At 45.7% G+C, this 17,188-nt stretch overlaps 2 protein-coding genes across 5 annotated transcripts in view; both read right to left on the minus strand.

Annotated features, from left to right (window-relative positions):
• LOC119396434 (major facilitator superfamily domain-containing protein 6-A) overlaps positions 1 to 17,188 on the minus strand; it is a 77,349-nt gene that overhangs the window by 45,866 nt on the left and 14,295 nt on the right. The window contains exons 4-5 of one of the 4 annotated variants that reach the window (XR_007416593.1): positions 15,239 to 15,391; positions 9,310 to 9,886 (exon numbers count right to left, since the gene is read on the minus strand). Coding sequence is in view for 2 of the 4 variants with exons in the window: in XM_037663651.2 (XP_037519579.1) it covers positions 9,759 to 9,886; positions 15,239 to 15,391 (281 nt within the window). In the remaining 2 variants the exon portion in view is untranslated. Of the gene's footprint in view, positions 1 to 7,875; positions 9,900 to 15,238; positions 15,392 to 17,188 lie in introns of those variants that run through there. The other 3 variants (XR_007416594.1, XM_037663651.2, XM_037663652.2) reach the window with 3 other exon arrangements.
• The window catches only part of LOC119396435 (major facilitator superfamily domain-containing protein 6-A), an 86,640-nt gene that overhangs the window by 45,267 nt on the left and 24,185 nt on the right, over positions 1 to 17,188 (minus strand). The window lies entirely within an intron of this gene.

Raw genomic sequence — 17,188 nt, forward strand, 5'->3', positions numbered from 1 at the left:
TGCACATACTGTTCCCTCGACGAGCATCGTACGGTCCTCGCGGGATGCCTGCAACGAAGCCTCGGACTACGTATATCCACCTACCAGAACATCGGCTTAAACACTTGCCAACAGAGCTTGCGTGCTTGAGGATCACGGTCAACAATGAGATAGCGGAAATCAGTAGCGAATAACTCCCATGTTCACAGATGCGTCCGGTTCGGTTCTTATTGGTGCTGACAATTCGCAATTAAAAGAAGAATGTCTGCCGTTCAGGCAGCAAATATAATGTGGCCGACAACAGAGCAGCTGCATCACCGCTATAGCCTACTCGTTCGCTACAGTCGTATACTACCGCACCGGCCTCATCCACGGTCATTGAACGGTCACAGCCGTCCCAGCTGTTCGTATTCTCCACAGCTTGCATCCGATGTCAACTTATCTATTTACATCGGCGTTATGGACCATGTTCCTTCCCTAATGTAATATGATAATTCTTGGGGTTTGACGTCCGAACACCACGATATGATTATGAGGGACGCCGTAGTGGAGGGCTCCGAAAATTTCTATCGCCAGGAGTTCTTTAAAGCGCAGCTAAATATAAGTACCCCCCCCCCCCTTCCGCGTAGCTTTCAGTGCAATCGCTGGTACGAAAGGAGAGATAAAGCGCCTGAAACGTGCGACAAATCCCTGTGACTCCGCTCTTACTTGACGGATTCTAAAAAGAAGTTTTGCGGCAGTCGATTCTTGAGGAAATATGCTCTTTTAATAAAGCCATTCGATGATTAATTGGAAAAGTGCTGCAGGGTCCCTTTAAAGGCGTAGCACAAATATTGAAGTGCAATACAAGCGTATTCCGAAGTGAGTGAGTGAGTGAGTGAGTGAGTGAGTGAGTGAGTGAGTGAGTGAGTGAGTGAGTGAGTGAGTGAGTGAGTGAGTGAGTGAGTGAGTGAGTGAGTGAGTGAGTGAGTGAGTGAGTGAGTGAGTGAGTGAGTGAGTGAGTGAGTGAGTGAGTGAGTGAGTGAGTGAGTGAGTGAGTGAGTGAGTGAGTGAGTGAGTGAGTGAGTGAGTGAGTGAGTGAGTGAGTGATTTCATTTTGTTTGATTTGATTTGAAGGCCCCAAAGGAATACCTGGCTGATGCGAAACATCGCAGTTTATTACTCCCAAACGCATTTGTGTGTGTGGACTTGCTTAGAGCGCACATAAATCCACGTGAACGGCTGTCGTAGCTATCAACCACCGTAGGAATGCGGTACCCACTACCAGAAACCACCTCGTATTCAGCAGGTAGAGCACCATAGCCAGTTACCACCACGACGGCTGCCATATGAAGAACACGTATAAGCCGCCCATGTGCCTTCATTATGCTGCAGGTCGGAAGACAACGACGGGCCTTGGCTTTGCATCGGCACACGCTTAGTCGTACACGCCACCAAGGCCACGTCGAGCATCACTAGGCAAGGTGAAGGCGACAAGTAATGAGCCGGCGGATCGCTTCCTTATAGCAGTTTCGAAAGGAAAGCCGTCATTGCAGCGCACCTATGCAAGAGCGCCACCGACTCGCATCAAAGACGAGAGATGCCGAGGAAGAGGAAAAGTCACGCATTGCGCGCTTACTGTAATACTTGCCTCGGGTTGCTCTTAAACAAGAAAAGCAACTGCTTGACTGACCTGTCAATGGGTCATCGCAACAGCTACCTGGTACGTCACTTGAAAGAAGGCTATACTCGGAGTTGTTGATCGTCTTAGCATCGCTGTATTTTCGCTGCGGAAACTGTTTCTTAAATGGGGGACGATGGCATTCAAGGAAAGTGTTGTCGAAGCCGGTGAACGAGACAAGGGGATGAGAGGATACCGCGAAAATATTATAATGTTTCTATGACGCTCGCGGAATAGCCCGGCCTGCTTTTGGTGGCCTATAATTTGGCAGACTTACAAGTTATTTGATAATAATTCCACAAGTCCTTCAAAAAGCGCTTATCTTTGTGTGTGAACTCGTCAAACTAAAAAAAAAAAAGGACTCTCTCACACCTCTCAGACACTCGCGCGCGCTCATGCGCAAATGAATTAAGAAAATGCTGTAATGACTCCCCTATACTATCTCTCTCTCTCTCTCTCTCTCTTTTTTAGCTTTTTGACTCTGGCTGGGTTTTGCCAGTTAAAACTCTTTCGCGTGTTACCGCTCGGCGCGAGCCGCGCCGCAACGTATCGAAACATTTTCGAATGTTTTCTTTAGTTCTAATTAGGTTGCATGCACGACGCGATTAGTAGAGTACTTTATAAAGCGTATACGGGAGCATCAGAGATTGTGCTGGGACTGGCCTTACCATTACTCATGTACAAATATCCTACGCGTTAGATCAGCATATCAGATTCTCCATGACTGACGATAGTCCCCGCCGCTATCGTTACACTACATGCGAGTGTTCCTTGTCCTGCTGGTCACAGGTTTTCCCAATACATCACCAACATAATCATTATCATCTTGACTACACCTACTGAAGGGCAAAGGACTCCCCCATGTTTCTCCTATTAAACAGGCTTTGTGCTTGCTGCGGCAACGTCATCCCCATAGGCGTGCGCAGGGTTCCCCTTCAGGGGGGGGGGGGCGGGACGAAGGTTAGTCGCAGCGCCCCCCCTCCCAATTATGTAAATGTATGACCCTGAGTCGCAGCGCCCCCTCCCTATTATGCCAATGTGTGGGGCTCACTTTGCGCCCCCCCCCCCCTCTTAGGTGAATAGGTGGGGCGGCCGCCCCCCCTGCCCCCCCCCCCCTACCCCCTGTGCACACGCCTATGGTCATCCCCGTAAGCTTCTTAATCTGATCTGACCACCTAACTCTCTGCCTCCCGCTCGCGCGCGCTTGCCTCCTCTTGAAATCCAGTCGGTTACTCTTGATTACCAGCAGTTTTCTTGCTTTCTCGCTACATGCCCTGCACAAGCCCATTTCTTTTTCTTGATTTCGACTGAGATGTCCTTAACACGCGTTACTCACCAACTCGGGTTAGTTTTTTTGTTTTTCGTTTACCGCATACACTCCGGGCTGCCGTATTCTTCACCGTCAAAACAAAGAGGCAATAAAAATCAGAAAATCGAAGTGCCCTACGCATAATAGTTAAACAGCCGAAATTTCAGGTATACCATACAATGCACATACGCCCGGATCATTTGGAAGATTCAAGATTCTAAAAATTGAAATTTTCTACGAATACTGTCACTTAACGTAATTTACATCAGAACTAATCCGTAACAGCTGCCACATGCGTAGATTAGCAAACTCAACTCATCCATATACACGTTCAACAAGACACACTGTTCACTGGTACACTCCACGACCGCATACAAACAATGGGCCACAGCTGCTATAGTATTGACCTACCCAATACACTACAGAAATTCAAACAGATTACAGTTTACGTGTAATGCCTGAAAATTCCATCTTAAGTATGATGGCATTGAATGTTTTGTTTGCTGATGTAAATACGACATCTTGAGTGTTTTTTATGTGTCTGGATTTTGCGTTGTGAGTTCAAATTTCGCCTAGGACTAAAACTGTTCCTGTACCACATGTTGCTGCCATTGTGACGGGGTGGAGCGGCTAGCGAAGCTGCAGGTATTGTAGCTTTTAACCCTCTATCCTCACCACAAATGGTATAGTATTTCTTCTTTGTTACAAATATACCGATGTGGTGATATGAACCAAATCCCAAAAGCGTCGCTGGAAAACCGTGCTGCGACAGGGCATCGGCTGCTCTGGAGCGGTAAGCTTCCGGCATTGAGAGGGAAAATGCCGTTATTTTGTCAACACTAGCATTCTCAGGCGGCAAGGACGTATACGCACACTACCTTGTAACCATGTATGGCGTGGGGGATGCTACGTTTTGCCGTTTATGATCAGCCTCTTTATCCACGCGTCACACGAGGCCACAAGGAACGCAGCAGCTGTCTCTTTTTTTATGACGTCATCGCTTCGATCTTGCGTTCTCAGCAGCGGCAAGCGCCACCATCGAAACGTACAAATAAATAAATAAATAAATAAATAAATAAATAAATAAATAAATAAATAAATAAATAAATAAATAAATAAATAAAATGACATGAATATCATTATACGCGGGCGCGATGGGCGTAGCTTATTTATGAAGCACTCGTACGGAGCCGTAGACCCTTAGCATTGTATTCTACAGCTGGAATATACATCGCGCACAGGAAAACGTAATTTAATTTCTTTTTGACCGGTGCGAAAATGTGCGCGTCGCACCCGAACGTGAACCGAAGCCGTTTTTTTTTTCTCGGTTCTACACCCTGGTTTCGGCATGCAAAAGCTTCCGGAATTTAAAATTGCTTTATTAGGGCATCCCCGCCACTTGCACGGCTTTATCGCATTTATTAGCGATTCGCTATAAGTGCGATGTGATCGATGGGCCATTGTGTAGCATTCGTATGCTTATCGGCTTAAGTTAGACGAAACATTTCTTTAGACTTGAGCGGCGAGAAGGCTGTATATAGGTTCTCGCAGCTCAAACGTTCATTTCTAAAAAAAAAAAAATTAAGCCACTCGCTCATTGACAAATTGCACAGCACTTCGCATGCTTGTGCACAATCTTACTGTTTAGTGGCAAGAGCAACGAGTGACACTCTTGTTTCTCTGCCAAGCACTTCCGGTCGTACACTTACTTCCGGTTTCCGTAATATTCAGAAAATTTGTTTTTACAAATAATAATGGTACGAAATCGATGGATCTGGTTCAGGTTATATTTCGTTATATTGGATTCATATGATATTGGAGCATAAGTTTACTTAAGACAAGGGCTTACCTGTCTGGATAATTAATGAAAGTTAATTGAATTATGTTCATTGAAAGAACAGGCGCTTTTCTTGCGAGCAGTTTAGATCGTTGCGGCGCCTGGCGGAGCAGGTCTCAACCACGCGCATCTTGCTACGTGGCCTCCGAGATCAGCTCCGGCAGCGCGACGAAACACAGTTAACCCAAGGAATTACACGCAGCCACACCAACGCCTACGTGCGAGTGCGACTACGAGGCACCTAAGTCAAAGACCAGGGTCGTCTCTAGACATTCATTTTCCTCCTGAGACATGTTTTAGCGAAAAAGAAATTTGCGAAAACATGATAACTAATGTGGGACATTTTCTTTTTTCAGTTACTGTATTTTCTTGTTTTAGTTAACCAAGCATTTGTTCTACGTTATTACGTTGCGTAAAATAGCAGCTGTCATATATATGACAGCTGCTATTGACAGCTGCTTCTATAGAAGTGTATGACAGCTGCTTCCATAGAAGTGTATTCTTCCTGATGGCCTTGAGAAATTTGTTGGGTCCCAAATTTTTGTTTCTTTTAAAGACGATAGTCTTGCTTGAGCAACTTAAACGCAGAAATTTTGGTCTGTCTGTCTGTCTGTCGCACGATTCAGCCACCCGGCCAAAGTTTAAGCACTTGCTAAACGCCCAGCTATCTTGAACTGGTAGCTGCGTTCATACGTGTGAACAATGTCGATCAAAAAGCAAATAGTAGGCATATCTGAGGCGCAACATCAATACGTAAGCATTAGGTGGTGTGTTCCTTTACTAGAAAATACATAGATACGTAATTCTAAAGAACCTAGTGCTTCTTAGGCTGCGCCGCAAATGCTAGTGTTTCTTAGGCTGCGCTGAAACGGCGCAGAAACGGCCGGCAGAAGACTATAGTCTTTGGACGACATTTGCAGCGAAGCACGCAGATACGCGGCCAATTTTTTTGTTATTGTATACATGTCTTGCATTAAATAAAACTTTCAAACTACTTCCTCTCAAAGCGCGCCGGACCAAAACAGCAGATGGTCAACGGTCATCGACACCAGGCACGTACGAAAGAACATTGCATTCTGCACCTACTGAGTCACTCTCACTACGCAGCGTTTGCAACCAGCATCCATGTTGTGAACGCGAGAGTCGAAACAACACACACGCAGTGTTGGCAAGGCCGACAGCTGGAGAAAACACACTGATACAGGATTTCTGTTACGTTGCTAGTAACGTCAGCCACTATCTCAACCGTGACAGGAGCAGGAATGACTTCATTCTTTTAAAATTATCGCCGGAAAAGAGTAATAATTTAGGCTGGATAGAATGCACAAAAACGAATTACAGCTTTGATGACGTTGCACTTCTGTTTTCAGCACTGGCTCCCAGTCGCGTCATTCATTTTTGCAATACATGCTCAGGAACAGTTCCGCGCCGCGTAGCTTTTGAGCCATAAAACTACGTTTATCCAACAATCAGGGTCCGCCGCGGTGTTCTTGGGGTAATGGTGTTTGACTGCTGACTCTAAGGTCGCGGAATCGAATCCCAGCCGCGGCGGTCGCATTTCGATGGAGGCAAGTGCTGGAAGCCCATGTGCTTAGATTTAGGTGCACGTTAAAGAACCCCAAGCGATTTTTGCAGAAAGTGTATGCATGTCCCGCCACGGTGGTCTAGTGGTTATGGCGCTCGACTGCTGACCCGAAGGTCGCGGGATCAAATCCCGGCCGCGGCGGCTGCATTTTCGATGGAGGCGAAAATGTTTGAGGCCCGTGTACTTAGATTTAGGTGCACGTTAAAGAACCCCAGGTGGTCGAAATTTCCGGAGCCCTCCACTACGGCGTCTCTCATAATCATATCGTGGTTTTGGGACGTTAAACCCCAGATATTTTTTTTAAAGTGTATGCATGCCTGAGAGAGAAAGAGAGAGAGAGAGTATACGAAATAATATAATAGAAATATTATGGAAATAATAATATAAATAATATTAACAATAATACAAATAATAATACAAACTATCAACTGGGTTTATTCATTTTGTCGCTGCATATATATATGCACTTTCTTTTTTTTTTTTTTTGACGTGAGGTATCCTTGTCATGTGTTTCCTCCTCTTTTTCTTCCCCCCTTCTTTCGATTTATTTGGGACGTGTGAAAAAAAAAAAGTGCATATATATATATGCAGCGACCAAATGAATAAAGCCAGTTGATAGTTTGCGCTCTTTCCGTTTACTCTGTCCTTTCCTTCCTGTGTTCGTCCGATTGAATGCGCAACGATTCCCACCACAGAGAGAGTATTGGAAAGACGGGAAGGGTTAACCAGAGAAAATTTTTCGGTTGGGTACCCTGTACTTGGAAAGGGGGGAAGGGGGTGTAAAAGAATGCAAGAGAAGATGAAGAGAGAGTGACGATACTACAAAGTCATGACAATAGCACTGCCCAAGAGCTACACACCTACATATTCAGAGGGAAAGGGAATGGAGTAAGCGCAGGGAGGTTAATTAGAGTTTGTCCAGCTTGCTACCCTTAACGTGGAGAGGGTAATGAGGGAGGAAAGAGAGAGAGCAAGGCATAGCACGAGTGCAGTTAGAAATGAAAATGAACAAAGCACTCTTGCAAAAAAATAAGCCCAGCTTGCACTAAGTAGCACAAGGCTGGGTCGCACAGCAGGGCTGGTGGGCACCTAGCTGGTCCTGGCTTGGCTTGGCTTTCACCCTCTCACCTCTCTCTTTCCCATCCCTTGCTATGCTATACTACACATCGGTATGCTTGCTCTCGCCAAGAATTTTTTTTCTCCAGGAATTTATCTCTTTCTCTATCTTTATTTTTCTTTTTCTCTCTCTAGCTGTACTCGTTCTCTCGCTCGAGAAATGGGCGCACGTGTTGTGGGAGCCAAGCAGAAGACGACAATGAAGAAGAGAGCTCGTGCCGGTTCATGATGATGATAATTTTCTATCTACGACACGCGGCCAACCTCGAGCATGACATGCTCTGCTGTATAAAAAGAAAAGTAAAGAGAAAGAAAGAAGGAAAGAAACAAGACAGAAGTTTGAGGCAGGTGCAGGCATAGAAAAAAGTGACGCTTAAACTTCCTAAAACAAAAAAAGAATCTTTATTGAGGACGAAACCTCCTCGCACTTATATTAAAGCAGGTGCACTCGGAAAGAGGACATAACATTTTCATGACACAAAAACTAAAATGTAATTACACAGACCGGTCACCAAGTTAACTGTGTTAACAATACTGTAAAAGCCGTAGGTCTTATAGAAACAGCAATTCTTCGAGACAACTTGCATTCGTTTCGATAAGAGATAGACACGTGCGAACAATATCACCTATAAACGTTAGACACAATGCACATCACAAGTACGAAGCTTCGAAACAAAAGAATGCTAAAACGAGTTAACTAAACATCCAAACAAGAGTCTGTCGTAAATTAAACAAAAGCTGCATTTCGCAGCCGAGAGCAAAACAAAAACGAAACCATGTACAGCTGCAAAATATAATAAAGGACCCGCCTTGCAAACAGTTCTTTTTTTTTATATATATTACGCAAAAATGAGTAAAGATGCTGACACCAAACTGCTACCATGATTCAACGTCACACATTTGTTTGTTTGGAAAGGCTGCTGTGCATTAGAGTGTTCTTATAAATGAAGAACAAAAAGGTGCACGCACCGAACCGTTTTCTTTTCAATGCAAATCTGCAGGTATTGCAGAAAAAGCAAGATCGTAAGGGTAAATGAGATTCTAAATGTCAGACCCTGTTAAATTCCCATGACAAAGACAAGATTTTTTTTTCAATCTCTAAGACTGCCCTGCCTAGGCCGATAGCTGCAACGCACCAGCAGACAAAAAGAAAAGAAAAAAGCAAGAGTTCCAGCGACTAAACAGCTCACGAAAATTTGAAAGCGTATACACATATTATACCCGAATTTCTGTAAGCTTTTTCTTAACGAGCAGCAACGCCGGATACTCAACCGCGTGAAATCCAGCGCGGAAAACGATGCCTTATCGGATGCTTGGAAAACACGCGCGACCTCATCAACCGCAATTGATACACGCTTTCCACTTTGAAAATGCCATACATGTAACACATATATGGCGACAATTTTAAACACTTTAAGTGAGATATCGTTGCGTGAACATTTTAACAACAAAAAGAGGCGACATCTTAAACGAAATGCGAACTTCTCTTCAACAAAACACACTCGCGGGCAAGTTGATGCTGCATATCTTGAAGTTTATGCGCAAAGAAAAGTCACGGGACGACGGAAGGCACTGGGTCCTTACATATTCCACCCCCCTGCGTCTTTTTCTTGCGCTAAACCTCAATTAGATGCGCATTTCTCGTGCTTATATCAGTTGCATCGACGAACAGTTTTATACATCTTTTGCTAAGGAACATCATTCATCAGAAGATACAATCACAACAGCACAGACTCAATCTCAAGATCCAGCCAAGAAAATACAGCGCCCATTTCACGCCGTTAAACTAAAACAAAGTTATAGATGCTCAGAACTAGTGCTACCTTATCTACGCGCGCGAAACTCAGACTCAAAAAAAAAAAAGGCACACTTATATTACGTGAACAGAAACATACCTAACTCAAGACGCAACTACCAATATGTCGGACACTTCGCAAAATAATGATCTTTCGGCAGTGAAAATGGACGGGGATGTTCGCATGGTACCTTACGCCAAACATTTATAGCAGGCATGTTGTGAAAACCACAGGCATGTTGTGAAAACCACAGGCATGATGACACGTACACATCCGTACAGTATTCGTAGGTCCACAGGTATACCTCAACGGCTAACGAGCCGTGGATAGCATGTCACTGAGTAGTGGTAGATTCCTGTAGTGTCCTCGCAGATCCGAGGTCCCTTTGTGGTCGACGGTTGACCGGTTGGAGATCTCTTTGCAGCTGTTCTCCAGAACAGCAGCAAGCAACACAGTCCGTGACGATCGGGATATTGTCAGAAGTACGTGTGTTCGACACATTCGTTGTTGGCCGTACTGTCGCACTTGCGGGCACTACCGTTCTTCATCGGCTCGTGACCCTTGGCCCCGGCCAGGTGGAACTTCTCCGATTGGGGTGTAGCCCCTGCACGAGGAGTCTGACGTAAAGACAAGGCGGGACGAACACTTGACAGCAATTAAATTAAAGTAATTAAATTATTTTTGCTCTAATAACTGATGTAACGGATTACTTTTGTGGGCTTAAAGCGACACTGAATAGAAAAACGATTTTTCTCGCATTAGTAAATGAATCTTTCATAATACCAACATCACAACGCTTCCCGCGAGAAAACGCGCAAAAGCACAAAGTGCTAGTGACGACGCCACCTTCGAGTTCCCGCACCAATCGCCGTGACGTCATAGATTTTGACGGCGTCTACTAGTGTCTACGTAGTTCCTAATGGGTAAAATTACGTACATTGTCTCTGAGCTGGCCAGAAACCTAACATACCAAGTTTCAATGAATTTTGTCGAGACAATGTCGCCAAAAATACGAAACCTCACTTTGAAATTCGTGACGTCCCGCGAGAAACTTCAGCACGAAATTTCAAATTGAAACTTTGACCTTGATTTCCTCTATTAATACGCCTACGATGGTGAAATTAACGACATTACTGTTTTTAGAGTACAATTTATCAATCTACACCGATTCATTGCGTCACTTTAGTGTCCCTGTAATGAAACCAACAGACAATGAAGCTTAGAAAGGTACAGAGGACATTATTTGTAGCGTTGAGCTAGTAGCACAGTAATTATGACATAAATGGAAAAGAATTCAAGTGATGAAAAATCAACTTGCCGAAGGTAGGGCATCGCAACGCGCGGGGCGACGACCTTTAAAGCGCGCCCTTCGAGCCCTTGGCGCCACCTCGCTAGTGATAACGAAAACACCCATGAAGAGTGGTAAGCGCGACTAGACAGGGACGAAGAAAGAAAACAGACAAGGACACAGCGCTACTTTCAACTGATTTTATTTTCGCTCGAACCGATAAATATATACCGAGCGAGCGGAAACAACAAAAAGACAATGAGTGGTTATATCGCTGAACCGAACACGGGTACAGAGCAATATCACGACACAGCAAAAGCATTAACGCGACAAAGCAAGATATTGCAACTTTTTGTGAAAGCGAGAGGGAAGGCTGACTAACGCACATTTCTTCTAATCTATTAATCTCATAGGCCTCAACAATTTCTCTAGTCATTTTACTATGCGCCTTATACAGGATACAGGTGTTTTCAAACAAGGGCATGCAGCCACAATCTCGGCAATGAATGCCCAAATGACCTGAGATTGCTTTTGTGACGTTATAGTGATGCTCTTTCAGTCTCTGGTTAATACATCTGCCGGTCTGACCAACGTACGTCCTTTTACACGAAAGCGGAATGGCGTAGACAACGTTGCGAGTACAGGTTACAAAAAGTGTTCGGTGATTTATAGGACATGCATTTACCTTGTTACTCTCTGAATTTACCTGGTGACATAATCTCTGTAGACGGTCAGGAGCGGAAAAGACTACGTCCACCCCCGACTTTCCCGCAATTCTTCTGAGATTGTGCGAAATGCAATGCATGTATGGCACAACGGCAACTTAGACTTAGGATCCAGACTTAGGATGAAATATCCAGACTTCATCCAGACTTAGGATGACTTCATCCAGACTTAGGATGAAATAGACCAATTTCATCAGATTTTTAGACTTAGGACTGTACTTTACGCCACAGAAGGTTTGCTGGAGTTATGAGCCGAGAGGCAACAAGCCTGTCCTGCCTTTTTCATCCGCACATTCAAAACTTGTAAAACGTGCAATAGTGCAATCTTGTTTCAATAATTCCCTTATGAAGTCATGTGATCACAAGGTGGAGGCCAGTTTCCTGAATTAGGCCAAGCGTTTAGAAGAGTCTGGGTACCCATTAGGTATGCTCAGCTCTGTCGCAGAGGGCTTGAGCAACAAGCTTAAAAGCTCATCAAAGAGCATCAGCCGTGGTGTCAGAGCTAAGAAAGTTGCCGTTGTGCCATACATGCATTGCATTTCGCACAATCTCAGAAGAATTGCGGGAAAGTCGGGGGTGGACGTAGTCTTTTCCGCTCCTGACCGTCTACAGAGATTATGTCACCAGGTAAATTCAGAGAGTAACAAGGTAAATGCATGTCCTATAAATCACCGAACACTTTTTGTAACCTGTACTCGCAACGTTGTCTACGCCATTCCGCTTTCGTGTAAAAGGACGTACGTTGGTCAGACCGGCAGATGTATTAACCAGAGACTGAAAGAGCATCACTATAACGTCACAAAAGCAATCTCAGGTCATTTGGGCATTCATTGCCGAGATTGTGGCTGCATGCCCTTGTTTGAAAACACCTGTATCCTGTATAAGGCGCATAGTAAAATGACTAGAGAAATTGTTGAGGGCCTATGAGATTAATAGATTAGAAGAAATGTGCGTTAGTCAGCCTTCCCTCTCGCTTTCACAAAAAGAGTTGCAATATCTTGCTTTGTCGCGTTAATGCTTTTGCTGTGTCGTGATATTGCTCTGTACCCGTGTTCGGTTCAGCGATATAACCACTCATTGTCGTTTTGTTGTTTCCGCTCGCTCGGTATATATTTATCGGTTCGAGCGAAAATAAAATCAGTTGAAAGTAGCGCTGTGTCCTTGTCTGTTTTCTTTCTTCGTCCCTGTCTAGTCGCGCTTACCACTCTTCATGGATGCAAACCAACTAGCCCGCCAACGTGTTTTAACGAAAACACGCCGAAGTGCCACCAATCTGAGTACCGCCCACGGTAAGTGGTGTAGATAAATAGGCCTCCCAAGCTCGGCCAGGGGGCGCTGCGTCGCACGCGTTTCGCCGCCTTTCTTGCAAAAACCGGTCGCTCCTTTCCCCGCGGCTGCCTTTTGACAGCGCTCTCTCAGCACGTTCACGCACGCTGCACGCGCTGTTTCCTGCTCGCCGTGCACGTGCAACTTCACGTGTCGCTTGCTCTGAAGGTTTAGAAACATCCCAGAGATGGAAAAGACGTTTTCACGGTGGGAATCTCGCCAGAGGAGGGCGGCTGATCGACCACCTTTTCGGGACAGAGCAGGTTTGTGTGCCGATGCTGGACGGGCACATTTCTTTGACATGAATAGGGAGGTGACTGCGCGATATCTGTAATTATGTTACCGGTAAAACGCACATTCGTTGCGGCAGTCGTGTCTACTCGGAGCTGTCAGCAAACATCCACCACGCTTTCGCGTGCGTTTTCTATTGATAACTTTTCGATTGCTTGGATGCCAAGTTTGTCGTGCGGCTTTAAATTTATTATGAGCTCAGTGTGAAGAGCATAAATTTACATCTGCCCTGTTGAGTCACTGGCTGCATCGCAATCCACAGTGTTCAGTTTCGTGGGATTTTCGCTTTTGCCGAGGTTTGCATGGGATGATAACGTCGGATCGCAAGTTTAATGTCACTTGGATTTTTTTGGAGCTCCCTTTGACAGCATAATGATACGCGCAAAAAAAAAAAAACATTTCATGCCCACTTCGACCATGCATGTTTCTTGCAGAGGTGTGTTTCATTTCGAATAATATCGACGCCTGATCACGCACCGTGTTATAAAAAAGCTGATTCGAATGTCGCTTTGGTTGTTTCGACAGCTCGCTTGGTCAGCATCATACTATACAATACCCACTGCGATCGCGCATGTTTATGATTATGCCGAGATTTGTGCCCGATGATAAGCGCGTCGGATTTCGCGAAGCCATCGAAAATTTAATTGCCGCCTGGGATATTTTTTTCAGCTCGTTTGCAAAGCGGCACCTGTATATTGCCCGCAGCTCACGCGCATGAAAGGCTATATATTACGTGCCGAAAGCACGACAATATTATGAGGCACGCCGTGGTGGGGGACTTCGGATTAATTTCGGCCATCTGGGGTTCTTCAACGTGTACGTAAATCCAAGTACGCCGGTGTTACTGCTTTTCGCTCCCATCGAAATGCAGCTGCCGTATGCCTGAATCGAACCCATGACCACGATCTTAGCAGCGCAACACTTCAGCCTGCTAAGCAATCACGGCATATGTCGCATGCAAGGCCAATATAAATACTCAGTGCAAACATGCAGCTTAATTCTGTTTACAGTGAGCCGCGACGGGAAATGTACTGCAATCAGCTGAATTAAACACTTAGTACTCACGGTACGGTATTTAAACTGTGGTGTATTAAGCCCACATGCTCCGCTGCTGTCACATTACAAATGTTAGACTCGGAAAGCCAGCGCGCAATCTCGAAACGTACAGCGGCTGTCTATTTCTTATAACTTCGGTTCACAAACGAATTTCCTTTCAAATGAGCACGATCATCGCGTTTCTCCCCGTTAATAGTTCGTAATACTGTGTACGATTTAAATTGCTTCAAGGTGAGAAGACCGCGAAAGCATCGCGGCGAACTGCCATAATCCACTCTTGACGCCTCTGCCCGTCGCACTGCTTGCGTTGGAAACGGTAGAACATGACGGGCAGTTTTCGGCTGTTCGTCATTTTTAAACTTTTGTGACAGTTCACAATGCAGCAGGACTGCATGCCTGCTTTTCGAGTACGACGAAGGAACGGCACCCACAGCGTGAAAAATGCGAGATAAAAGCCCCGGGGAGCACGTTCTCCGCGCGCGCAATGGGAAAACCAAGCAAGAGCGACCCGTCCGAGCTACCGGAGGTTTCCGCTCTCTCCGCTGGGGCGGTGGACGGCGCTGTGCAAACTTGAGCGTTGGAGGCCTATAGCTCCCCGTTAGTATACTGAAGAACGTGCCGGCTGTGGCCGAGTCAGTTCGCGTCGCGCGCTGCGAAGCGAGAGGTCGTAGGTTCGACTCCCGGCGACGGAACTTTCTTTCTTTGCCATCTGTTAGTGTATATTTTACAACGTCATATCCGTGACGGAAGTACGTCAGTGGAGCCGTGGTGGACCCCGGCATAAAACACTCTCGTGTTAAAAGAAAGCCACGGTGCCGTAAAATAGCCATCATTGTATTCCTTCTGTACTTTTCCGCTACTAAGTCGTTCAGCAGCTTTGAGACTCAAGACGAGGAGCTGAGGAATCGGTTAGTGAGCGACGTCATGAAATAGGTCGCTTTTATTTATTTTTTTTGCGACCTTGAACGTAATCTGATGTTGCACTCTAAAGCGCGCTCAAATATTTCGCCCTTGCTCGCGGAGTTATACATTGCCGGCTTTCTCCGATAAAACAGTATTTCACTATGGCAGCTTACTACTGCCAGTGCAGGGGCGTAGCCAGAAATTTTTTTCGGGGGCAGAGGGGGGGGGGGGGGGTGATTCAAGCACCCTCTATGTATGTTCGTGCATGCGTTTGTATGCATACAAAGTTGAAAATTTTGACACCCCCCCCCTCCCCCCGCGCATACGCCAAAGTGTCAGTGCGACCAAATCTTAACAGGATGCTCACCTAAACGGCCGTAGCCCAGGAGTCGAAGGCATAGGTAGGTGAGAGTGCACAAAACCGAGCAACCGGCAGACACGTAGCCAAGGTAGCGGAATGTCAACCGGGCGCCAATCTTGTCGATGCTCATTCCACCCAGCATGTTGCCGGCTGCGATGCCTGAAATTGGGAAGAAAAAACATGGGTTCGAGCTAGAATCGCACTTAGGCCTTCTGCGTGGCAAGCAGGTGCTCTACCACAGAGCCACGCCAGTGCTTGACATATCCACGGAGTGAATGATGATGAGTGGGCGAAGCTGCGGAGGTTCATCGGTAAACCGTGAATCTTCCGTGAATTCTGCCCAGTACATCATCACCGACGTGAGATCGGGCGCGTTTATACTAAAGGTTCGATGAGTTATGACAACTTGCAGCTCACTTTAATTTTACATGTACGCTGTGAATTTTCATTGTTTAGAAAACCATTGCTTTAGAAAACATCTGGCGTCTTTCGTTAAGCAGCTGGCGTCTTTTCGTTTTGCTTTAGAAACATCTGGCGTTCTTTCGTTTTGCTTTTAGAAAACACCTGGCGTCTTTCGTTGGTTCATTTCATCAATCAACGGCGTTTTGAACAAAATTTTTATTGTTTAATCACGCACAGGAGAAATCTCACCAGGCACTACCTTGGAGGTAAACAATGGCTGCTAATGGGAATGAGAGACAGAAGAAGTCGGCTTTTAGCTAACACTTACACTTCTACTTCTACTAACGTTTCCTACTGGAACATGCCAATGGCTGCTAATGGGGAATGAGAGACAGAAGAATTCGGCTTTTAGTTAACGCGCACGCTGCGAATTTTTTATTGTTCAACAACGCACAGGAAAAATCTCCCACCGGCACCACCTTGGAGGTCAAGATCTGGTACTAGCGTTACGACTGGTTACGCACTACTACGACTACGAGGGACGAACGGGTGCCGCCTTAAGGAGCTTCGCCCCTAAAAAGAAAGAGAACACTATAGAAAACTTAACTATTGGATTGAGAGAGCGATTGCATGAAGATAGCCTTTCTTAAAAGAGAGGAGGTTAAACATTTACCACCATTTACACAACACTAACCAGTGCTGATCAATGTTAGTATAGTACGCGAGAAGTACAGTGTAAGACTGGATAATTAAATTCGATCACAGCTATTCATCGTGCCCGGTCACAGAATACGGGTGGAAGAGGCCAATGGTAGGCGTTGTCTTAACAGAAAGAAAGCAGCGACGAAAGAAAGATTTATAAAGTTCAGTCATTGTGTTGCATCTAAGAGTACATCTAAGAGCTGATGTAACAGCGGATGGTAAAGCCACACTTTTCCGGATACACATTTATCACTCGTAAACGTATAATACAGTAGAAGCACTGTTCAGTACACTGTTTATATGTGCATACTCCATGTCTTTTCGTCGTATTAAATGTAAAAACGTTTCACTGCAATATACGTTTATATGATAATGGCACCATCTACTGCGACCAAACAATCTACAAAAACGCATTTTTTTTTCGTAACGCCGTTGCTACAAAACGGACGCATTCATGATTTCATTATGATGCAGGCTTACACGCGGGAGGGTAGAACGCCGATGTTGGGCCTATTCGATTTTCCTAACTCATCCCCTGAGGAAGGGAGGTCCCCTCCCATCTGGCTACATCTGGCTACCCGCGGGCTGCCAGAGACAGCCAGAACGCATTCGTTTTTTCTCGGGTTGCTCCGGCCACCGCGCGCGCACTTCCGGTGGGCATTCGTTTTTCGCTCTCTGGCTGCATCTGGCGACCCGCGGGTCGCCAGAACTCGCCAGGACGATTTTGGTCTGGCGGCTTTCTGGCCGTTTTCTGGCTAGCAGACGCCAAAAGGGACGATGAGCGCTCGCGACCATCTTTACGTGGACTCCACGGAATGCAAAGGCCTCGGGACCCTCGGCGGCTCTCGGCCA

This window comes from Rhipicephalus sanguineus, chromosome 6 (assembly GCF_013339695.2).
Source record: "Rhipicephalus sanguineus isolate Rsan-2018 chromosome 6, BIME_Rsan_1.4, whole genome shotgun sequence".
Taxonomy (NCBI): Eukaryota; Metazoa; Arthropoda; class Arachnida; order Ixodida; family Ixodidae; genus Rhipicephalus; species Rhipicephalus sanguineus.